Source organism: Carassius auratus, chromosome 16 (assembly GCF_003368295.1).
Source record: "Carassius auratus strain Wakin chromosome 16, ASM336829v1, whole genome shotgun sequence".
Classification (NCBI taxonomy): Eukaryota; Metazoa; Chordata; class Actinopteri; order Cypriniformes; family Cyprinidae; genus Carassius; species Carassius auratus.
Window position 1 is genome coordinate 18,617,583 of NC_039258.1, and position 24,500 is coordinate 18,642,082.

A 24,500-nucleotide genomic window follows, 5' to 3' on the forward strand; every position below is an offset into this window, starting at 1 on the left:
CTATTTCATGACATTCTCTGTATACAACAGTTCAGTATTAAAGGATTAGTTCACCCAATAATCAAAATAATGTCATTAATGACTCACCCTCATGCCGTTCCAAACCCCTAAGACCTCTGTTCATCTTCTGAACACAGTTTAAGATATTTTAGATTTAGTCCAACAGCTCTCGGTCTCTCCATTGAAGCTGTGTGTATGGTATACTGTCCATGTCCAGAAAAGTAAGAAAGACATCATCAAAGTAGTCCATGTGACATCAGAGGGTCAGTTAGAATTTGTTGAAGCATCGAAAATACATTTTGGTCCAAAAATAGGAAAAACTACGACTTTATTCAGCATTGTCTTCCCTTCTGTGTCTGCTGTGAGAGAGAGTCCAAAACACTGCAGTTTAGTGATATCAGGTTTGCGAACGAATCATTCAATGTAACCGGATCTTCTTGAGCCAGTTTACCAAAACGAACTGAATCGTTTAAAATGGTTCACGTCTCCAATATTGGGTGAACTAACCCTTTAAGCAATTTATATTTCAGCCCCAATATTTCCAGCAACTTTTTCATTTATTCATGACACAACGATAAACTGTGCAGCAGTGGTATTTAATTCTTCAATCAGTCAGGACCCGCAGAGAAAAAAATTAGTCAACTTTACAAAATTGTTTTTCTTTCTTTTTTTTTAATTGGTTGAATTTTTGCATTGTTTTTTAGGAGCAGAAAGGAGATGTGACTTTTGCTGAGGTTGCCATATACGGCAAAATTCAAGCCAAAAAGAACAAAGAGTATTACACTTCTTTGTTCTTCCATCAATGTCTGATTCCATCCACCTTCTCTCAGCATGATATTTTGCCACCAAATCAGCTTTTATTCTTTTTAAATTCTTCAAAATGTAAAAATGGGTGATTTTTATTCAGGTTAATGAAGTGACTTATGCTGCCATCAGAGGAGCAACAGCTGGATCTCAGGATAACTGCAGTCAACTTTATGCCTCTGTGTAGAACCATCAGAAACTCTTACAGTCAATGATTATAAAAAAGATCTCATAATATAATTTCCTGAGAAATGTGATCCTATAATCGACATTGTTAATCTTTTATATGTTTACAAACAAACCCAAGTGTTGATCAGATTTATTTGCAGGATTTTGGTCAGTTTGGAATGCTTATTTTAGAATAACTACCTGCTTGTTGATCAAATGTACAATTTTAATAATTGATTTTCCACTTGTGCAACAATTGATTTTCCAGTAACTGTTTTTAAAAGTTACGCTATTTCTTTTGTGAGTAACGCAGTGATGTTTGAAAGTGTTCTGCTCGGCAGAGCTGTAGAGGAAACATTAAACTGAAGTTGAAGAAATGTGAAGTCAGCTGAACATACGACATATGATTACATTGTGTGTACCAGTCCACAAAGTATTCATCACTTCAGTTACAGAGGTGTAAGATTCAATTCAGTCCTGTGAAACATCATTTATATATATATTTATATTAAGAATAAGAAACAAATGCATTGATTCATTATAATGAGATAACAAAAGCAAGAAGAACAGACAGCCGATGTGTCATTGGGATATTGCAAAGACTTAATATGCAGTTCATTCTTAAAAGAGATCAATGAATATTCCTGAAATGCATTTACAGGAAGAAAAAAAAAAGATCATCATCGAATGGGTTTCTACATTTAAATGCAAATACCGTGAGAAACAACAGCATAAACTTTATGTAGTTATTAAAATGTTATTTACATTTATTTTTTATTTGTTCATTGCTACACTAGTCTTAAAAAGTTAGTCAACTAATATTTACTGTTCATATCTTTTTAAAATCCTTTGAATCTTTAAATTATCCTTTGGCAACTGCTAGTTGGTCACACTAGTTCTTAAGACACAGACTTAAGATGGTGGCTAAGTTTACGCAACTGGCCAGTTCTCACATCAGCCAGTGAGTTTGTTTTTATGTGGCCAATTCTAGGAAGTGTATCTGGGGGTGGGGGTGGGGGTGGGGGGTTGTGAGATGAGAGCACCAACACAATGAAGTGTTGAAATGTTGAGACCAAAATAGAATTGAAGGATATGGAGCAACTTGCTAGAAGAAAGAAGAGGATCTGCTGGTGGAATGATTCAGTCTAAACTGAATTCACACACAGATCATCATTTCTATATACGTCTGTTTAATCAGTGTGAGCAAACTTACACAGTTTCTCACGCTAGTTCTCACACAGAACAGTCACATGATTTGAAACAGTTCTAAAAAATAAACATATTTCTGGAAAACATATAACATGATGGTGGTTACTTACATTTGACTGCTGGTCATATGCTCTCCATATACCCATGTATGTTACAAATAAAAATATTGAATCTTGAAAAATCTATGTATTATACAACATGTTATGCCATCTGTGTTATATTGCTAAAATAGCACAGAAAGTGTATAAATCCAAGAATATCCTTAAATACAAGAAATAAAAGTTAATTACAAAAAAAGTCAAACCATTAATACTAAAAAAATTACAGAAGTATATAAAATACATTGATTACATCATTTCACACGATTTTTGGAACTGAATATAGAAAACTAACAGGATACACCTGAGAATTCAGAGATAATAAATGCATTAGTTTAATCCTATTGATCGCAAATTTTCTTAATGTTTTAAACATAAATAACATTGTATTACAAGTATTCATTCAAAAGTGAATTCTGATTTTAAATGTTTCCTCAATCTAAAGCAAGTTCATTTACTTCTCATTTAACTGGAACTGAAGACACAAACAATTTTGTGCTTTTCCATGGAGGATGAAGTTACAAGTTTGTTTTATTTATATAGCATGTTTAAATACAAGCACGTATGACAAAGTGCTGAACAAACAAAGACATAGAACAGATGACAACCCACAGATTCATAACATAAACTCACAATACATCAAAAGCCCAAGAAAAGAAATAGGTTTTAAGAGATGATTTAAAAACATTTCGACTGTGCCGGTCTGATATAAGCTGGAAGGCTGTTCCACAGCTTAGAGCCAGCAACTGCAAAGGCTCTATCCCCTCTATGCTTTATCCATGATCTGGGGACGAGAGAAGTCTTTGATCACCAGACCTCAGATTTCGTGTAGGATTGTATGAATAAAGTTGATCAGATACCACTGCTCCCTGAATTTTCACTGGGGACAAAGACAATAACCTCAGTTTTTGATTCATTCAGAAATAATAAAAAAATTAAGAGAACCACGTTTTTACTTCATCAAGGCATGCAAAAGGAGATTCTAGGGCAGCATGTTTCAAAAGGTACATAGATTTGGGTATCATCTGCATAGCGGTGAAATGATACACCATGCTTTCTTACAATAGAGCCCAAAGGAAGTCAATACAAAGAAAAAAGAATGAGTGCGAGAATCATAAAATTATTTAAGACAGAAATTCAACTGAAAAACCTTCAAGCCAATGTTACAGTGAACTGACCCAGACTACAGATGATAAAATGCTTTATATTTTTATTTTAAAAAATTATCTCTCTGCTATATGCATTTAAAACTTTTTTTAACAGTTCCTTCAGAATTGTGTTTGTAGATTTTCACAGTATATTCCTCAAAAATGTCATATAAAAGTTCTGTCCATTAACACAATGAATCTCATAAATGCATAAATCTCTGCAGAGTGAAAAACTGCAAATCTGCTCATAATGTGAGGTCATGCAATGATTTGCATAATTAAAGTTTATTTGTGAGGGGTGGTGGTGTTCACAGAGGCGTAAAGTCCATCCTGAGGTGCATCTTTTGTTCCTCTGATGGCAGCGTAAGTCACTGTATCATTAGAATCAATCTGAAAGAACATCACACATTTCATTTTGTCAGTTCATGTACATTTCAACCCCCAGTTATTCTGTTGTTAAAGATAAATTTATCTGCAAATTCAGCGCTCAATATCAGCAGCATATAGAGGAGAGAAGGTACATTTCTCTGAACAGGACTGTTATTGGGCAGTGATGGAAGGAAATGCAAGGAAAGGAAGTGAATGTGATGGTGCCGTATCTACTCACATAATGCGTATTTACTTGTTTTTTACTGGAAGCGGTAACCTCAGAATAGATCACATCAGCTGTCTGTACCTAAAGATCAATAGAAACAAGGCAAATGAAGTTTAATACAGAAAAAGACAACTGACAGTACAGTACTTAAAGTAGCACAAAGTATATACATTGCATTATAAAATAGACAAATAGACACATAATTAATTAACTTCTTAATATTTGGAGTCATCCTGTTAACTCACATTGGTGTTTGGCGTAGTAGGAATGGATATTTTGATGAATTCATAGGTCCCTTTATTTTCATCCCTATCTTTGTCCTTTAGATAACAAGTAGTTATTATATGAATTACACACTTTACTGAACTTAAAATACAGTAATCACATCCAAATTACTAGCATTCCTGAACTCACCACAGATATATCAGCTCCTCCTTTATTACCTATGAAAATGTAATTGTGCTCATGTTATAAAACACACATGCAAAATACAAAGTCTCCAATGGTAATTACATTCAAATAAAAAGGATTTGGTTGTCCTACTGAAATCAGTGATGAAAAAGAGTCTTTATTTTTACTTGATAACTCAATCTCACTGATATTCTCGACAGGAATAAAGTACTGTTTCATAACTTTATAGTTCAACATGTTTTCATACAATCTGTATGTTTCTATGAATTATACAACCTGAAAATGATGCTTTATTGCTAATGATAAAGTGAAATTTGATTATATTTTTATTATTATACAAAGGAGGAAATAGAAAAACTTACGAGCTCTTTTTGTATAGATCACCCAGAGAACAGAAACAAGGGCAACAATTAACACAGCAGCCAGAACAGACATCACGATCACAGTCACTGAAGGAGACAGAGGACAGGCAGACATAGTCATGTGCAGGAAACATAATGTACATGTAATGAGTGTTTCCTTTACCTTGTCTTGTCCTGGTTATCTGCTTTTTTCCCCCTGGTTGCCTGTTTTGGGGTTACCTAGTAAATTTGAACCCTACCTGTGACTTTGAATTTTTTCCCTGTGGTTTATTGCTCTTGATATATATTTTTTAATTACATGTTGGTATTGTTTTAAATGTATTCTGCAAATGCATTCAAACTCAAAACTTAAATCTAAGTCTATACACATACAAAAACATTAATAAAATGCAGCATCAATTTCTATGACAATTAGCTTTAGCTTTATAGAGAGTTTAGGTCTGGAATCAGCCACATAGAATTGGTAATATTTGCCATCTGAGCTATTTATGGTGAACGCTATTATGCTTTATTTGTTTTCATTTCAAAACTAAATATTCTAGTGCTAAAAGTAGTCTTCACTTTCTAACATGAGAAGTTATGTAGATTTAAGTCATAAAAAAAATCTGATTTAACAAAAAATTAACAATAATAATTCTAAAGTAAAGAAAGACAAGAGAAAAAACTAATATTTCCGTAACTCTTCATATGATGCACATTTGGATAAAAAAAAAGCTACACAAGGTTACATTTTTAAATTTAGAAAGCTTTTTAGGAAATGTTGCTATATGACAATATGGTTAAATTGTTTTAAAAACATCATCAAACAGTGTTTTTTTCTTATGATAAAATAAAAAATAATTTGATGTTATTTGATATTTGATGTCCCTATATATATATATATATATATATATATATATATATATATATATATATATATATATAAACACAGCCATTAAGAAAATGCAAAACAGTATGATGTAGACTATGGCAATTTTATTTTATTTTTTTCTGTAGAATTATGTTAGAAAAATGTCATGTGGTTTAGTTAGCATAATCATCATGTACCTTGAGATTCGGATGTGTTTGGAGTTGATGTGTTTGTAGTTGATGTTCCTGTGCAGGATGAAAGATAGTTCAGATGAAAATATAATTACATCATCTGATTGTAAAATTACAATCATATTTGAACACTTCCTCACATTACATAAAAGGTTAAAAATACTTTCTGTTCAGTTTAAATAACTTATGTACAGCATATGTTGGGCTGTTATCACTTATCTACAGTTCATTTGTTTGAAGCAACGCTTGGGTTCATATTATTTCTGTCAGAGTAAAACAGGCTTTTGTTTGCCCAGTTTGTTCTGATGATATAATCAGTCAATGAGATTATTTTAAACTGATTAAAGATGGTCTCCTCACCTGAATACCTGACAATATATGTGGCTGAGGTCTTCACTTGATTTCTCTGAGTAATCAGACATCTCCACTCTTGGTTGTTATCTTCATCCAGGAGTGTTGTAGTCAGAGTGCTGTTACAGTGTCCTGAGGAGAATAATATCTGATATCTAGAGTCTGTCTGTAGGTTCACACCAGCCTGATTCTCCCAGATCAGCTGAACTCCATCAGCACGGACCAATGTATCACAAGAGACTCGATCATAATACAACTGACAGAAGAGAGTCACAGAGTTGCCGCTTCTGATCTGAGAGGATGATGGAGAGACTGAAACTGAAAATAAAACAAATGAGCCAACAGACTTCATTTATTTTTATTGCTCATTTGAGCATAAAAGAAGGATATGTTATTATAAATTGACCACATAAACATAAAATCACCATGAAGAAAATGCAGGTAAACACGTGCATCACTTCCATATTGTTGTCCATTCACATATCGTCGGCAGCTGTAAGATCCATAATCTTCTTTTGTGACTTTGTTGATGTTCAGAGAGCAGTCAGAGCCCAGACTCAGTCTCTCATGTCTCTCTGTGTCTGTCTTCTTTTTCCCTGAAGTGATCAGTTCAACTGTCTTTGAATGTCTGCTATAGATCCATGTAGTTGATGTGCAGTCAGAAAGAGCATCATTACAGGGCAGACGGACACTTCCACCAGAACTGCAGAACTCGTGTGTTTCATCCACTCCAGTGGTACCTGAAACTCAAGTGTGGTTGAGTTATCAATATACAGAATGAAAACACAAACACAATGACATACAAAGCAATATTTAAAACTATTTTTCCTTGCTTAAGGCAAACAGCACACCATCAAAAAAAAACACTAGTCTCTCATCAGAGAAAAGAGTTGTTAAAATCACTAACATTCTCTCAATATTAAAGGAAATATGCATCATATTTCTGCATGTGACACTATGCCCCAGTAGCCTATTAGTGCATTCAGGAATAATAGAGTAGGCTATGTAAAGTAAGTAACGCCATACACAAATCAAAAATCTCAATATGAAAAGCTGCAAGACTAAACTGAGCTGATATTCAACCAAACTCTTTCCCAGACTAATTCAACATCACAAAGATTTGTTATAGCATGGATTCATTACCTGTGACAAATGACCAGAGGATTATCAGTCCGAGGTGATGCAGATGACGCTTCTCAGCCATTTTATCATCAACTTCAGTCACTTCCTCTTCATTATAGGATCACAACTCTTTATTTAAACAGCCCCTGGGATTGTTAACAACTTCTATCCGACCAACTGAATGTTTAAACCCTGCTATTAAGTTTTTTTTTTTTTTTTTTTCTGTTACAATGCTAGTTTACATCTCCTCTAGAGTCTTGACTGTTGTCGAATGGGAAACGTGTCTCATTGTAGAGACAACAGTGCACAACAGTTAGTTTCACTTCTTTAAACTGTTTCCTGAATGCCATGTGATCCTAGTAATATAGTCATTAAATTATTACTGGAATGTTAGATGTGCCAAGCGCTGTAAACATTCTGAATTTTAACAATTTCTTTAACAAAAGCCTAAACTGCAATTGAGTGGCCATAAAAATTCTTAAAACACATGACAGAGCAAGCAAAAAGTAATGTGTTGTTGGTTGTCAGATGAACATATTGCACTGAGCTTAGAATCAGATTCCCATTTTCAAATAATATGGCATGACAGATTCCAATAATGTACATTTTCAATGTGCTTTAGTCACCTAGGCACTCAAAAATCACTTAAAAGGAGTGAACAGATCTGTTTGTGACTCATCACACACTCCTCTCACAAATTTTCTGTCAATCCACAACAAATGTTATATTTAACCATGTGAACCAAGAGTCATAATACAGCATGACAATTTTGGTCTTTGTAGAACTTTAATTCAAGTTGCGACAAAAGTAAAATTTTGTCTGTTTTCATAAACTTGTTGACTAACAAAAGCACATTTACATAGTAGCACACAATGACAATCACAAAACCATGAGTTAAATGTGTAAAAAAAAAAAAAAAAAAAAAACTACATATATAAAAGCAAAATGGGCTATTGAGATCGATGTTTAAAAAAAGAAGTGGGTGGGGGCGTTGGTCAGCATCAGCTCAGTTCTCATCAGTAGCACAGACCGGACAATTCAACTTCCAGGAGCTCCAAATAAGTGTTCACTGAAGTTATATTTAGTTTGTGAGTGTGTTGTGTGTTACAGCAGTCGTCCTCTGCATTCTGTTGATCCACAGCAGCACAGAAGCTCCTTGCCCTCCACACTGCCAACTTCATAATTATAATCCCACGTCAGCTCCGTCCCTGCTCGGATGCGCCTGAAGAAACAAAGGGTTAATACCAAGACCCCAGCTACAAAAAGCATAATCTGTAAATATTCTGACTAATAGCTGAAATACACAAAGGTCTTAATGGTTTTGCCCAATTGCACAGCCTTAAGAGCGTGCATATCATGAATGCTGGGTCTCATTTGTTTTCTGAGAATCTACTGAACCTACTGGTAACTTGTTTGCCACGTAGCAATAAAAAAATATACGAAAAACCTTGATTATTCTGGTTAGTCACATTGTACTGCTATTATTTTGAACAATACTGTATATATATAAAAAAAAACAGCCAATAACTGGTAGGTAAAATTACTACATTTAAAATATTACATTTAAATGCACAATAAAATAGTTATATGTTATGCTTACTTGCTAGCAAAGAAGGCCACCCAGGGGAAGCGGAGATCATGAGTATCCACAAACACGTTCTGGACGAACAGGTTGGGGCTGCAGCTATGCTGTGGGATGAAGACAGTGGAAGGATATAAACACAAACTATCAATGAATTAAAATAATTCTACCCTGAGATCTTAGACTTCTGTAAATGTTTAATGCAAGTCAATCATATCCGGGTCTGTTTTACTCACGTTGAGGTAGCGTCCGAGGTTCCCCTCCAGTTTGGCATCAATAATATAACATGATTCCTCCCCATCAAAGAACAGGCGGGTGTTTTTAGGGCCACTTTCACCCCCGCCACCTCCCTGTCCATGAGATGTGCCTGACCCACCTCCTCCTGCACCCCCTCCCCCCGTTTTCACCATCAGACTGTGAGACTTCAAAGCAATGCCACGCGTGGACTTCACCGCTACCTGCCTCTTCACCACAGCTGAGAGAGAGACAGAGAGGAGATCTAACAATGTTCTGTATAACGGCTTGATGAATGCAAGACTATTCAACCTTCTAATTGTGCTGATTTGGTTTTCATAGCCTTTTAATATGACAACACCTCCATGGTGAGCAACTCATAAAGGGTTAAAAATGGTTTTTAGTCATCTGCCTCTAGTACAAGCAGATTCAGTCATCTGACATAAGGAAGTCCTCTTACCCTGAGTCTTTTTCTCTCTCTCCTTGTTGTCATCTGATCCTGAGCTTATAGTTTGCACATCATCACTGTCAGAGAGGGTCATTACATCCTAAACAAAAAGACAGACGGAAAGATTATGAGAGTCCAAGATGAATCAATAGAGAAAAGGAAAAAATAGAGAGTGTGTTTATCAGAGAGTGAGACAGAAAGAAAGAGGAACAAAGAGACATTTCATCTGAAAACTTAAAAAGAAAACCGAGTGTGAGAAAATAACTGACCTTCTTCTCCGTCTTCATCCCTCCCTCCACCTTGACGCTCTGATTTGATGAAGTGGAAGACTGGCTGGTGAGCCAAGACGCCACTTTACTCTTCCCAGTCTCCTCTGGCATCGGAGGAGGCTTCCTGTCCTCACCTGTGGACGTACTCAGTCCATCCTTACTGTCCTGACTCTCTACAGCAAAGAGAGAAAGATGAGAAAGTCAACTGTTACTGAAATTAACAAAGTTGATTTCAGTGTATAGAGCAAATTTGGTTTTACAGCAGATTAATTTAAATGATACAAAATATATACAAACATAAATCTAACAAAGACATTTAAAAATAAATTTCAACACAAAACAAAACACAGAAAGTTAACAATATATTTAATTTAATATGTGAAATAAGATTATTATTTGGTTATACAACAACAAATATTATTAGCAGTAACCATTAAGACATTTAATCTCAAAATTAAAGCAATATATTGAATAATATATGAAGTATAAAAATAATAATAATGATGATGATAATAATAAACTGTCAAAAAATGTCAACACCAAAATAATATATAGCTTATGAACTATAATAATAAAGACTATTATTAACGGTTCAAAACATTTACCACAAACTAAAATCTAATAAATGATATACTGAATGACACATTACTATTGAAGGATCATGAAATCCTAATCTATTTTTTCATAGCTTTTAGCACAGGTGTTTGTGTTGCACATCATAGATGACAATGTTAGCATCCATCAGTTTTAATTGCTTATCCTATGAGAAGACTCTTCACTTAATTATTCACAACAGCATGAGTTGATTTGCTATGGCCGACGCTTCAGACTGTGAGATTGTGCATATAAACCGAGAGAAATGTTCATGGATTGAAGAGTGTTTGTTTTTGAAGGGAAAAAGAGTTTGGCACAAACGCAGTTTGTTCAACTAGTGAGTATAATCGGTTTTACAGCTTCGTTGCACGACCCACCAAAAGGCTGCAGAATAAGTCTTAAAAGTCAGCAGAGTTGCAACAGTGTGTTCATATATATGTTTTCGAAGCATAGTTCAAACAGTTGTGCAATTATTTGTGTTTTTAACTTGATAGGAGTGAAATGAAACTGTCGGAAACTGAAGTTGTCTGTGTTCCTTCTGCCCTCGTCCCCCTCCGCAGCACACCACGGCCCACTCAGCGTTTTTTAATTGTCATTTTAGATCTTTGGTGAGAACCAACCAGTGTTGAAACAGGAGATTTCATGATAATTATAGTAACTGTCATGAAAATCCTACTCAGGCCTTGTCCCTGACAGTTTCTGTGACTATTTATAAGACGACTTCTCAAGCCTGCCCTCACGTGGCCCGCTCAGTGTTTAACCTCATGAGACCCTGCTGCCTTACATGAGGACATTATATTTTTGTTAATTTCTCTGAGACTGTACATGCCAGTTTTAATTCTGGATGTCCTGTATCAGAAATACCAAAATGTTTGGATGTTTAACTATAACCACTCCCTCTCCTTGGTCTTCAAAAGTGTCCGAAATTAAGTGACACTCTTATGGAAATATGAATATTTTGTAATTATTATTTCAATCTTTCAAATTTTTTAAGTGTGTTTCAAATCAAAATATGACTTTGTTTAGAAACAGGACGTTGATTTCATGCAGGTCCTCATATGAGGACACCGGGACTAAAATAATGTTTATTACACATTTTGGGAGACATAACAAATGAACAGGGAAAGAAATTATATTTCAATATTCTATGAAATATTATATATTATTATGAAAATATGGTCAATTATTACTCCCATTATTAGACTTCTTTTTTTCATTACATGTTGACCTAAAAATACATAGATATGCAAATAAAAGGTATTTTATAGATACATTGTATATAATGAGAAAACCTGTTAATGGCAATTTTACACAAATGTTGCATAAAGAAAAACTGTATATTGAATCATCTATTATAACAGCTGAGAATCATCTTTATACAAAACTAACAATGTCTTGGTGATTAAAAAATTTAATTTTTTAATTTTTTTTAAGAAATTGAATCTCAATGTCCTCAACTGAGGACATAGCATAACTTATGAATGAAATATATATTTTTTAATTTTACTTTTTTTAAATTTTTATTCTCTAAACATTGCAAAGACATGGAAAGAAGTAACTTTCTCCTAAATCTTTTTTCTCGGGTCTTAAGAGGTTCTATGAGTCTTCTCCTCACCTTCCTTTATTCCTTTGGCCTGTCTGCGGGTGGTGTAGCTCCTCCACACTGAGCTGGTGGAGTAATATGTGTCTTTCACAAATGTGTCGTCAGAGCTGTCGCTCTCATCCTCGTTAGACTCTTCGTCTTTGTCATCGTCACTGTCTTCAGATGAATCATCTTGGCCTAACAAGTGGGAGAAAAAAGTAGTTTGTAAATTTGAGAAGATTTAACCTTCACCTGCTGGATATACATTGAAGGATAATGAACTTGTGATTGAAAAAACGAATTCTATTATGGGACACCAAAAATAAAATGCATGTGACCAGCAATTAAAAAATAAAATCAAACCACACGCTTGTTTATTTTAAAAAAACATAAGCAGGCCTTACTATATTTTTGCAAAATATTTCACAAAAAGAATAATAAAAAACAAACTACTGGATCATGTTCATGTGATGAACTACACCTGCTAGGAGACCTGTGTGAACTTCAGAAGAACGGTCTTCACACTAACTCACCTAGAGAGCGGTTATGTTAAAGTGATTATTAAAAAAGTTTTTCTGAAAAGTTAGGAGGGTTCAGGATTTTGACTCCCAATTACTGTACTTGGTCCAATGGAGATTACAAAAACTACTGGTGTTAGTCTTCCCCCCATTATAACTGATATCTCCACAGCCACTCATTTTTATAACAAGCCGAAAGGTATGATGTGTGCATGGGTCTCTCACTTTTGCCGGTAATGCTGCTGTTACGATCCTCCTTCTTGGTGGTGAATTTACCGTGTTGGGAGGAAGCAGGTAGTTTAACCCTGCTCATGTCCACCCCGCTGCCCTCGCTGTCGGAGCAGTGGGCCTCACTCTCGTAACCTTCCTTAAAGTTCTCCACGCTCTCAATGTGGTCCAGATTGGCAAAGTATTCATCACCCATTTCCAAACCTTCTTTATCGGCAAAGTCATCTGTCAGGATTTTACCTAATAGAGAAATAAACAATTACTAGAACTACAATATATAATTCCTATATATATCTATAGAAATATAATATGTCATTACTATATTATAATTACTATAACCCCCTTAAATGCCCAGTGCTGGACATCAGGACATCAGACAAACTACTTTAGGCTTAAGCGGGAGAAGCTTAGGTAAGAACAAACACAGGACTGATCTTCTTTTGATTAACTAAAGTCCAAATTAGGTTCTGAGTGGGTTACCTGCATAGATACAAACAAATGAGCCCTTGGCTACGTCATCAAGGCAACGAATGCCCCAGCCCTTATTTTGGGTCTTAAAGAGTTGCAGTCGGACCTGCAAACCGTGCTGAACCAAGCGGTTAGTGCACATCTGTGGATTACAGCGGCAGCGCTTATTACACTCATATATCCTGAGAATGCAAACGAGAGGGAAAAAAGAGAGCGAACCATTAAAAGGAGATGGAAGAGATTAAGTTGAATGGTTTCACTGTAAATCAACATGATAATGGCACTATGGAGGGTTGGTTATATATAACAGACCCTGTAGGGAGACACTCTTCCAGTCTCTTGTGATGGTATCCAGCGTTGGGGTTGATCTGCCCACCTGGAGCACACCCTGTAGCCTGCAGAGTCAGCTGATGACACGAACACTTGGATCTAGAAACAAACAAAATGTACAGAACAAAGGACAAAAGGTTTTAGAAGGGAGATCTTCATATTTATAATTCTGGATCAAGTGAGAATCAGGTTTTTTCATTTCAAATAGAGATCACGATTCTGAACTAAGCAGAATAATGTGTAATTTACTAAATGCTGTGATAAATTTTCATTGCTGCGGTCTACTAATAAAAAAAATTATCCGCATTTTTCATTCACAGCACAGACAAATCGTTGTTGGATATACGACCGTGTGGGTTTTAAACACAAGACTGCGCTCTTTAAAGAATTAATCGCAGCTCTATGCTAAACTACTTTTTCTTTTCTTTATTTTAAAGCAGCTTTTTTCTTTATCCTGAGATTTTTGACTTTGTTGAAAGCCAGTCAATGATACTAACTTGTCTCTGCAGCCGTCAGTGCAGTCACAGCCCACCAGGAAGTCTGGGCTGGTGTTAATAAACACTCCGTCTTCTGGGATCCTCTCTTTGCTGTAGGCCACACTGGGAGGAGGAGTGCTGTCGATCTCATTCACACAGGATAAGGGAATGTCTTCTCGACCGCCAGTGATGTCCCGGATAAAGTAGAAAGGCCTCTGGGGTTGGAATCGACGGTCCACCAGCACATAGGGGTCCAGACAGAACATCTCCAAGAAGATGAAGTCACAGTGTGTCTGGAAGAGGTAGCGCTGGATTTCTGACATATTTCTCAGACTCAAGCCACACGGGGACTTGTAGATGACATGGAATGACATCTGAGTGAGAGAGAAAGAGGGTAAATATAAATTAGTATGTGTATTAGTACCGAATAAACCATTGAAAACACTTAACAGTTGAATGATAGCTTCTAATTCGGGCAAATTTCACCGGCAAAAGGCCCAACCAAGCAGCTTTTTGTTCGTCAGTGTGAACAACTTGAACCTGATGTAAAATCTCCATGGGGAAATCGTTTACCCTCGGTTTACTCAAAAATGAAATCATGCAGAATCCTATAGACTGGACTTTGAACACACAAGGTTTCCAAATATCAGTAAATTTGACTTCAATCTTAAGCCACACAAACCTTGCGGTTAAGGCGTCTGCGGCCAGTCATGCGGCGAAACTCGTAGAGCAATGGAGTAAGAAGTGGGTTGCGTCCTCGATGCAGGTTGGGACGAGTGGGCCGGATGCGCTTGAGACAGTCTGGGGTGCAGTTGTGTGTAAGGTAGAAGAGTCTGTCATTCGGAGCCTGGTACGATGGCTCCTGGGGAATACGCTCACTTGTGAAGGTAGACACAGTTGTCTGTAAAGTATGCGGGGCTGGTGTGATTGGCGTAAATGTATGCACAGGTCCAGACTGCAGAAGAAAGAGCCTGCAGAGGGAGAGAACAAGACATTAAAACATTGTGTTTCCCAAATATATTACATTTAATCTACACTATAAAAACAGTGACTTTCATTCTGGCTGACTGATCGTTGAGCAGGCAGTCTTCACAATGTGGACCCATGTATTTCTGAATAATGTGATTTGAATTTAATGATTTGTATAAAAATGTGTTGGACCACTTGGTCAGACCCCCTGAGATACTGATATCAAGCGTAAATACTGAAAGGGAGGCAAAGTAAAGAAATGGGGCATATGCAGTGATTAGCAGATATATAGATCAAGGTAGTGAGAAGTACCGAGTGATTGGGTGTCACACTAACCTGGAGGTATTAGTTTGTTGAACAGTGCCGATCAGTGGTTTGGGCTGGAGGTCAGAGGTCACGGCCGGACGAGGCTGCACTGCAACCTGACCAGTGCTCTTTTTAGCCATTTGACTCTTTAAACTCGGACTCCTGAAATGGAAGAGAAAGAGATAAACATGGTATAACCATTGACCAGGATCAATAAATGAAATATATTGAAAGAAGAATAGCTCTTGAAGCACTCACTCTGTGCGGGAAGGCTGTGGGGGTCCGGGAACCACTGGACGAGCTGGTGAGATCTGTGGGGCATCAGGCCGACTGGAAGCAGAAGCACTCTTGTCACTAGTGTACTGCACTACAGGGCCCTTTGTCCTCAATGCTCCTACAAGCACATACACAGGTTTAGTCAAATAAGAATTGGACAGACCAGTTCATTCTTAAAAGGGCAGTTGTAATAAGAAATGTGTGCATAGGGCTGGGTGAAAATTACTCACAATATAATGGTTTCATATAATTTGATACAGATAATTACTGATTTTTTCTTTTTTTTTTTATATATGAGCAATAGAAAAAAAAAGTAAATTATTAAATTAAATGTAAACAAATATCTCCTTTCTTATGTTTTATATGCAGATTAAATAAGTGTTAAGAACACTTTTGGCTTGTCTCCTGAGGCCACAGGAGGGTCCAATGAGCAATGTTTATTCAGTGCAACTAAATAACAGTATATAAAAAACAAAAGTGCATAACATCTAAATTAACATATAAATCAAATACAATTTTGCAAATTGCATAAGCAATTATGAACAAAACAGTATCATGTATTGAGACAGAGTGAAATGGAATAAACACCCGCAAATTCAAGACGTGTTTTCAATTTAAAAATATTTCAATTTAACTTTCTATTTAAAAGTTAAACCTCTTAATTTTCTATAATGTTACATCTCTTGTGTGAGACAGGAGTTAAACGGTCATAGTTGTCCGTATAAAAATTACCTTTTTTAACCTAATCAAGATCTTCTCTGCATTAAGCTTCTGTATTTCTTTTATATTTTGAATGAAAAACGCAATAAAACATTAAAATTCCACTAATATAAAACTCAATGCAAATTTTTATTTTAAATTCGACAAATATTCATCCTTTTAATTCATAATCTCCTCATTAAGGCACCTCCTCGATGAAGGTGCACTATCAATAAATACCAATATCGTTTTATCGCCCAGGCCTATGTGAGCATTCAATTTTACATAAAAATTAGACATAAAATATAAAAGACAAGCACATGGTAATCTGTTACCCATATTAGGCCGCTGTCTTTGTTGACCAGCCATTTTCTTCTCTTGACTGTTAGCCGTGTTCATTTTCAGATTAAACATAGGTTCTAGCCTTGTCGAGCCACGATAAATCCACTCACTCCGCTTATCATCCTGCAACATTCAACAAACAATATTGCTCATATTCAAATGTCATTTAACACACGGCGACTTTGCATATGAAGATGGTTGTTAAAGGATGGATGATCAAAGAAATCAAGCTACAAATGAATTAAAAAATCTTTAACCATGAAACTTCTAGCTACACATGCTGCTGAGCTGACCATAAAAAGCATTTTGACAAGGCTGCCATCCACTTCTTCCACACGGCTTTTCCACCACGTTCCCTCCCATTCCGTCTTTATGATCTGCCCAGGCTTCAGCAGCACCATGGGTCTGTTGGGATACGACGTGACGTACTCCTCAATGAAATCTCTGCATGATGCATCCTCAATATCCTCCCAGGTCTTTTTTACTGAACACAGATTGAGAGACAGATCCATTATAACAAATTATTAAGCGCAATTACTAGTATTCATTTTTTTATTGATTATTTTTTTATTTTATTTATTCAATTTGTTATATTTGAAAGACGATTCAATCATTTCAATGAAAAATCGAATCACTTAAAAATATCATCAGTGTTTAATATTACATTAAAAAAGAGAAGACAAAAACTGGAAACTAAAAGAAGGTTAAAAAAAAGTTTCTTACATGGTCTGCAGATTGGGTAGAGCTCAGGCAGGCCCACATATGAGGCATAACCATCATCAAAAAAGATCAGGAACCTGCAAAAACATTCAATCAGTGATCCATTCTATCCTTCCATACGGTCCCAAGATCTTCTGTTCATCTCACCTCATACGATTCTTGCTGTTGGGCATCTCAGCAACTACACCTGCATAGAGCCAGACTTGATTGCCATCCTTGTACTTGGCGACAACACGAGCACCAACAAACAGTCTCTCCAGTGTTGGGTGGTAATCAAACGCCACATGGTTCCCAGAGAGAAGACTCTTCCCTTTATTCTCAAACTTCACCTTGTACTTGAAATTGTTCCCTGGGGAATTTTGATATCAAAAGGATGGATCAAGCTTTTTGATGTAATTTTGTACTTCACATACACATCACCATGAAATGTACAGCACCATCCGAGAGGAGGAGTATTCAATACAGATAATAAACTGCATTCACTCACCCACTTGTTTGATGGCAACAAGTGTTCCAAGATGCCACGTCTTGGTTCGTTTTTTACCCAAAAGTGTCATGTTGATCTTGATATTATCCTGTTTTAAATTAGGGTTAGGTTGAGTGGGCGCGTTCCTCGGACCTGAGGACATAAACACTGCTGGAACAGCCAGAGCACCATGGGATTGTGGAGGAGGGGCCACTGCTTTAGCTGGTGTGATACTCGATTGGGCCGTTCTGTTGACAGACTGGGCCAGGTTCTGCACCTGCTGAGACGTTCTTTGAAGAGCAGCTGAAGCCTCCTTAAACTTTACATACAATACAGACACAACACAGCACAGAAAAGGAAACAGTGTAGCATTAAGGTGTTGTCCCATTAGTGATATTGTCGAAAAAATTCCTGTACTTCTACTGAAATTACTGGAATCGTCCACAAAAAAATGGCTAAAATCAGGTTAAACTTCACAGTGTCTTTCGAGTGGTTTGTCTAGTGATACAGATGACACACTTCTCTTACCGTTGAGTCCTTGGCTGGAGTGATAACTTTCTTGGGAGGAACCACTGTGAAGAAAGTCACAGCGCTGTTACTGTACATATTTGACATCTATAAAATGAAATAACTAAATAACATATAACAATATAGCATCTAACGTACCACATCCCACAGCAATGACATCATCGTCGTCATCATCATCAATCTCAATGACCTCAGAAGGTTTTGCTCCGCCTCCTCCCTCATCCTCCGAGCTGCTCTCACGATACACTAGACCCATATTACTGTACACTTCCTTCACCAGAGCTTCACACTGAACCACAGACCTTTGAAAACAGACAGATTTATGTACTTCTTCCTCTAGGATTTAAGAAATATTACTTTTTTATCTCATAAAATGGTGGCTTTTGGATAATCAATCATGTTGTCAGAAGTAGTGGCTAGTTCACATCGATGTTCTAGTAATTGTAGTCATAAGTACTTTAAAGAATAAAGCTATTGATGGAGTAGAATCTTACACTCACTGAACTTGTGTTGTATTTTTTGGGGGCAGTGGTTGTTTGCAAAGTGCAAATAGCAATTGGTCCTATTTACACAAAGTGAAAATAGCAGGATTTTTTTAGCGATATGATATCTACACTAAGTGCAAATAGCCAGATTCTATTTATACCATGTTAAAATAGGAGGATTTTCTGCTATTTATACTACTTATGGCAAATTGTGGTAATTTCTCAGTATTGTAGTACATTATAAAAGAGAACGCAATAATAACATATTGAACGTAAATTATCATTTTAATTCAAATTATTAAATGGATGCCACCTTTTTGACGAAAGGCAGATTTGAACCCGGGTCGAACTGTGTCAAAAAGCACACACTTAACCATCTACACCACTGGAACTGCTGATAAACATCTGTGTTTGGTAATACCGACTATCCCAGCACTTTGACTGAAGTCTCTTTCATTTAAGCTGTGTTGATCTCAGTGCATCCTCTCTGACACTTTAAACTTACTCTGAGGCATTAGAGCAAAGAGCATCCATATTAGCAACCTCCTTCTCCCTCTGCTCGACCCATTCCTGCAGCTGCTCCAGCTGGGCTTTCCTCTGCTGCACGGCTTCGCTGCTGTCCACCTGCTCCTCGATCCACTTGCGCAGCTCGTCCAAAGACACTCCCAACTCCTCCTCCAACTCTGGATCCAACTCCATCTCCATCCCTGAGGCCAAACTGGAATCCAACTCCATAACTTTGAAAGAAAGGGAAGACGGTGTTAACATGTCACAAAACAAGGTTTGAAAAGATGTATATTTGTTGGCGGGTTTCCTTGCACAAATGCTCTATCCAGGACCTTCAACAAGATCTCGATCACAAGATATCTTCTTTGCCACAGGATCTACTTTCAGTTGAGAGTTATTAAAGTTTGCTATTTTCAGCCAGCTTGGTATTATCACAATGTTGGTAGATACAACTGCATAATAGTTTCCTGCACCAAGACATTAGCAAAGTCCATCTGGGTGACATAAAATGCATCTGACAGATTTTTGACAACTCCAACTCCAACTCCAGCACTGAGCCTTTTAAAAATTCATTGTAAGGTTACAATGCACAAAAAAAAAAAAAAAAAAAAACACTTTCTTGTGTCTACTGACAAAATAGTATACCGTTGTAGTTTGCTGCGTTTTAATGCTATATCTGAGCAGCATTAAACTATTTTATTAAATGCCACTTCAGAAAGATCTTCTGACTGAGCCAAGTTCAGAAAAAGTATAATATTTTCCCAATGATTGTAAAGTGCAACACAGAACTCCTGTCAAATGACTCTGTCTGTGATATGTAAACACAACCTGTCTGATCATGTGGATATCACGGCTGTAAACGGCACTTTAAAATGACAAAAATCTGATAGGGAGCAAAGCTGCATTCATATTCATAACACGTGAAAATGGTCGCTATGTGTAACAACACTTCAACAAACACAATTCCTGCAAGTCAAGAACCCTAAACGGCGCGCAACACACGGATGAAAGGGCTAAACAAATATCAATATCCACGCATACCTTTAGCGGCTTAAAAAGTAAATATATGAACATATAAACAAAAGACCTGTATAATACTGCATCGAGTGAGCTTTATTCAATTGTGTTGATGCTAACTGGGTTAGCTTACCTCTCCTAGCGTGTGTAACTTACGTTATCTCTCCAGCTCTTTTGCGGATATCCTATTTTCGCCGTGCATTCACTTAAATGAACAGAAGACCAACTATAGAATGTATACAGATTTTCCCTATCCCAGATGCATTCCAATATAATTTTATTTGAACATAAATTTCCCGGTCCTCGAACACCGCGCGATGAACCTCGATGAACGTGTTTGGCCGATGACAATTCTACGAGCTGACCAATGGCTTTTGCGTGACGAGTGAGTGGCAGTTGAATTGAGCAATTGGATGCAAGCAGGAAACTTGATCACGCCCCTACGATGCACTGCGTGACCTGCAGGACTGCACAGCACAAAGTGAATCAAACACAATTTACTCTCCTGACACAGTACACGCTCCTCCGTAGATCACATTTCGTCGTAACTTATGCTCAAACTTTCCCTCTCACCTATCCTCTATGGTTTCATCCTCACTTCCTTCACCCTCTCAGTTTTCAGCACTGGACACAAACACTCCACGCTCTTGCTTGGACAACCTTTGACCACTTTCATCCAGACAAACCCCTCTGCCCCCTGGCTGTCTGATGTTCTCCTTGAACATTGCTGACCGCTCTACAATCAGGGCTGCAGAGTGTAAATGAGGTGAATTAAAAAACTCTACAGACCTTGAGTGTATATCAGTCACTCTTCTCTTCCTTTCCTGCAAATGTCTTCACTGCTAAAACGACATACTACCACAAAAAAAATTAACAACTGTTCTGATTCTTGCACACTTTTTAAATCTTTCTCTTCTCTTGTCTTCTCTGTCCTCCTTCGCTTCCTCCTTCATCGACTCTTACAGCTGATGACTTTACAGTTTTCTTCACAAATAAGACAAGAACCATCATTGACCAATTCCCCACACCACAAACTGATGATAACTTCGTAACTACCAATATACTCTCTCTCCTCCTTCTCCTTCTTTCCACTCTCAAAGATTAATGTTTCCAAACTAATCCTTTCCAATCATCCTACCACTTGTCCACTTGATCCTATCCTCACTCACCTCCTTCAGGCCATTTCTTCTTCAGTCATACCTTCGCTTACTCACATTATCAACACCTTTCTTCATTCTCGTACATTTCCAGCAGCATTTAAGCAGGCTCAGGTAAGCAAACTGCTTAAAAAGCCCTCTCTTACCATCCTTGCCCTGTTCTCAGTTACTGAAGCCCTGGGACTGGCAAAATCAGCTTCCATATCCTCAGTACTCATCTAGCTGGATCTTTAGAAACCTTGCTTTTGACACAGTTAACCTCCAGATTCTCCTGTCCACCCTCAGAAAAATGGGCATCTCTGGAGCTGCACTCCTGTAGTTCAAGTCCTAACTCTCAGGTAGGTGTTGGTCTTGGAGGAGTGAGGTTTCTAAAAGTTCTAAAGGTTTCTAAAGTCACAACTTCTCGCTAAAGGGGTTACTCAAGGCTCAGTGCTTGGACTACTTCTCTTCTCCATCTACATGACGTCATTAGGATCTGTATTGTAAAAAAAGATCATAGAAATAAGGCTTTTATGAAAAAAAAAAAACAGAATAAAATATGTTTATCAACACACAAACCATTCACAATTGCTAAATTGGGCTAAAATAGAAGGCTCAGTGATACTAATTAAAGTGCCACATGGTTTCTAAAAGTTCTAAAGGTTTCTAAAGTCTAAAGGGGTTACTCAAGGCTCAGTGCTTGGACTACTTCTCTTCTCCATCTACATGACGTCATTAGGATCTGTCATTCATAAGCATGGCTTTTCTTATCACTGCTATGCTGATGACAATCAACTCTACTTTTCATTCCAACCAGATGACCCGATGGTAGCTGCGTGCATTGCATATTGCCATATTATGTATTAACATATATCCTGCAGATTTGCCTTTTACAGGATTAGGAAGATTAGACCCTTTCTGTCAGAGCAAGTCGCACAACTTCTTGTCCAAGCTTGTTCTCTCCAGACTGGACTATTGTAATGCTCTCTTGGCGGCCTTCCTGCATGTTCTGTCAAGCCTCTGCAACTTATCCAGAATGCAGCAGTGAGCCAAAAAAAAAGCAATCTCACGTTACTCCTCTCATTATCAGGTTACACTTGCTACCAGTAGCCGCTCTCATCAAATTCAAGGTACTGATGCTTGCCTACAAATGAGACAACCACTGGCACTGCACCAATATACATATATTCACTAGTTCAAACTTATGCACCTTCCAGAAGCATGTGTTGTGCAAGTGAACGGCATCTTGTGGTGACATCCAAAAGAGGTTCAAAATCACGCTCACTGACCTTTTCATGGACTGTGCTGGTGGAATGACCTCCCAGTCTCAGTTTGAACAGCTTTAGTCTTTAGTCATTTTAAAAAATATATATTTTTCACCGGCGCTTTACCATCTAATACTAGCACTTACCTATTCTATTCTAATCTGTTCTGTTCTATCCCATTCTATTATTTATTCATGTATAAAACAGCTATGTGAACTGCTCTAGACTAACTGACACTTGTCATGACAGCTGTATACTTCTTGTTATTCTCTTGATGGTCTGACTGAAAATCTGAAATTAAAAGATAAGTAAAATATATATTTTTATATATACATTGAAAATATAAATGATAGCTCACTTTTACCATCTGAGTCTGAGAAAGTATTTTTCAGCACTGAATATAATGAGAAAGTAAAATACTAATAATAATAAAATACACATGCGGCTGATCACATAGGAGGACTGATTAGGATCATGCCATTATGTGAAAGAAGGAATGGGGACACAAGCTTCGAAGATAACGAGGGATTTAAACGCAAGAGCATTGGTTAAGGTAAGACACTGCATTGTTGCAACACTGGTCCCCTCAGAGCGAGTCTTCTCAGAAACAGGATAAATAATCACAGAGAGGATAAATCGCATCAGGACTTTAAAACTGAGGCATCTGATATTTCTGAATTCCAACCTGCACTATGTACTAAAGTGTTATTATTAAAGTTTTAATAAAATGTTAAATAATAGTATATGTGTATTTTTTGTATTGTAAAAAAAGAGCATAAAAATAAGGCTTTTATGAAAAAAAAAAAACAGAATAAAATATGTTTATCAACACCAGTGTTGGGTGTAACGCGTTACAAAGTAACGCGTTACTGTAATAATATTACTTTTTTCAGTAACTAGTAGTGTAAGGCATTACTCGTCTGAAAATGGTAATATTATTACAGTTTTCCCAAGCTAGTTACTTGCGTTACATTTGCCAGTAGCACCTTCATCACACACACAAGGCACACAACACAGAGAACAGAAGGGAGGGCGTGAATGGAACAGTGATTGGTCTGGGTTTGGCACGAGGTATCATTTACCATCACTGATTGGTCGACAGCCGGCAGCAGAGCGGCACGCTCAGACAGATGGGGAAAAATGGAAGCGTCAACAATGGCTAGCTCTTTTTCAGAGGAAGGTTCCCAGCAACAGAAAGCTAGTTTCGACGGGTGGAGATTCAGTAATTATTTTGTAGGAGTGCTCCGATCACGATCGGCCGCTCGTTAATGCGCATCTCAGTAAAGCCGGTTCTCTAATCAGCGGTTTATTCCATCAGGTGCGTGAACCATATGTTCATACAACCGTGCCAATAAACGCTTAAAATAATGAACTGGATTTGCGCATCTTCTCAGTTAATAACGGCTCTGTGTAGTAACAGCTGCTCTATGTGAAATCACGCACCTGATGGAATTAACCGCTGATTAGAGAACAGGTGTACTGACGAGCAGTAATATAAGTGAGTTGTGTAAACAGTGATTTATGTAACTTCAATTATTTCTTATTAAACTGAAATCGAAAAGTAAAAAGTATTTTTTGGAAAAACCACATCCTAGTGTTAGTCTTCATATGCTGATAAATAGTGTTATCACGGATATAGAAAAATAAGGAGTGCAAGAGATTGATTCCTAATGTCAGTTTATTTTTAATTAATACTATAGTAGTTCGGTTCCCTTTACATCTTTAACTACCCGTTAATTTATCAAT

The 24,500-nt window shown here is 37.0% G+C and overlaps 2 protein-coding genes across 6 annotated transcripts; both read right to left on the reverse strand.

The window, feature by feature from the left end:
• Positions 1–2,787: 2,787 nt before the first annotated feature.
• Positions 2,788–7,833, reverse strand: LOC113116443 (uncharacterized). Of its 2 annotated transcripts, none has more exons than XM_026284616.1 (9): positions 7,331–7,833; positions 6,613–6,927; positions 6,197–6,499; positions 5,843–5,890; positions 4,796–4,882; positions 4,437–4,465; positions 4,268–4,342; positions 4,035–4,103; positions 2,788–3,817 (listed from the first exon to the last, which is right to left on the reverse strand). In XM_026284616.1, the coding sequence occupies exons 1-9, from the start codon at positions 7,389–7,391 to the stop codon at positions 3,713–3,715; spliced, it is 1,092 nt and encodes a 363-aa protein (XP_026140401.1). In that variant the 5' UTR covers positions 7,392–7,833; the 3' UTR covers positions 2,788–3,712. The 2 variants fall into 2 exon arrangements, with proteins under 2 accessions (XP_026140401.1, XP_026140400.1); XM_026284615.1 differs by having other exon boundaries at positions 6,197–6,505.
• Positions 7,834–8,076: 243 nt separating this feature from the next.
• On the reverse strand, positions 8,077–21,032 carry setdb1b (SET domain bifurcated histone lysine methyltransferase 1b). Of its 4 annotated transcripts, none has more exons than XM_026284612.1 (22): positions 20,927–21,032; positions 19,335–19,566; positions 18,483–18,646; positions 18,345–18,388; positions 17,838–18,135; positions 17,498–17,699; positions 17,354–17,427; positions 16,924–17,114; positions 16,624–16,753; positions 15,572–15,707; positions 15,344–15,475; positions 14,721–15,009; positions 14,060–14,412; positions 13,545–13,661; positions 13,245–13,414; positions 12,762–13,004; positions 12,052–12,216; positions 9,843–10,015; positions 9,586–9,673; positions 9,128–9,366; positions 8,910–8,998; positions 8,077–8,531 (listed from the first exon to the last, which is right to left on the reverse strand). In XM_026284612.1, the coding sequence occupies exons 2-22, from the start codon at positions 19,562–19,564 to the stop codon at positions 8,414–8,416; spliced, it is 3,645 nt and encodes a 1,214-aa protein (XP_026140397.1). In that variant the 5' UTR covers positions 19,565–19,566; positions 20,927–21,032; the 3' UTR covers positions 8,077–8,413. The 4 variants fall into 4 exon arrangements, with proteins under 4 accessions (XP_026140397.1, XP_026140399.1, XP_026140395.1 ...); XM_026284614.1 differs by lacking the exon at positions 20,927–21,032 and adding an exon at positions 20,510–20,846 and having other exon boundaries at positions 12,813–13,004; XM_026284610.1 differs by lacking the exon at positions 20,927–21,032 and adding an exon at positions 20,510–20,845.
• Positions 21,033–24,500: the final 3,468 nt, after the last annotated feature.

Coding starts and splice junctions, on each gene's coding strand:
- setdb1b (XM_026284612.1), bottom strand. CDS start 19,564: ATGGAGTTGGATTCCAGTTTGGCCTCAGGGATGGAGATGGAGTTGGAT. Junction 16,754..16,923: donor TTGTCAAAATGCTTTTTATG/GTCAGCTCAGCA, acceptor TGAATGTTGCAG/GATGATAAGCGGAGTGAGTG. Junction 8,999..9,127: donor ACCTCGGACGCTACCTCAAC/GTGAGTAAAACA, acceptor TTCATCCCACAG/CATAGCTGCAGCCCCAACCT.
- LOC113116443 (XM_026284615.1), bottom strand. CDS start 7,391: ATGGCTGAGAAGCGTCATCTGCATCACCTCGGACTGATAATCCTCTGG. Junction 5,891..6,196: donor ATATATTGTCAGGTATTCAG/GTGAGGAGACCA, acceptor CATCCTGCACAG/GAACATCAACTACAAACACA. Junction 4,104..4,267: donor CTACTACGCCAAACACCAAT/GTGAGTTAACAG, acceptor ATTGATCTTTAG/GTACAGACAGCTGATGTGAT.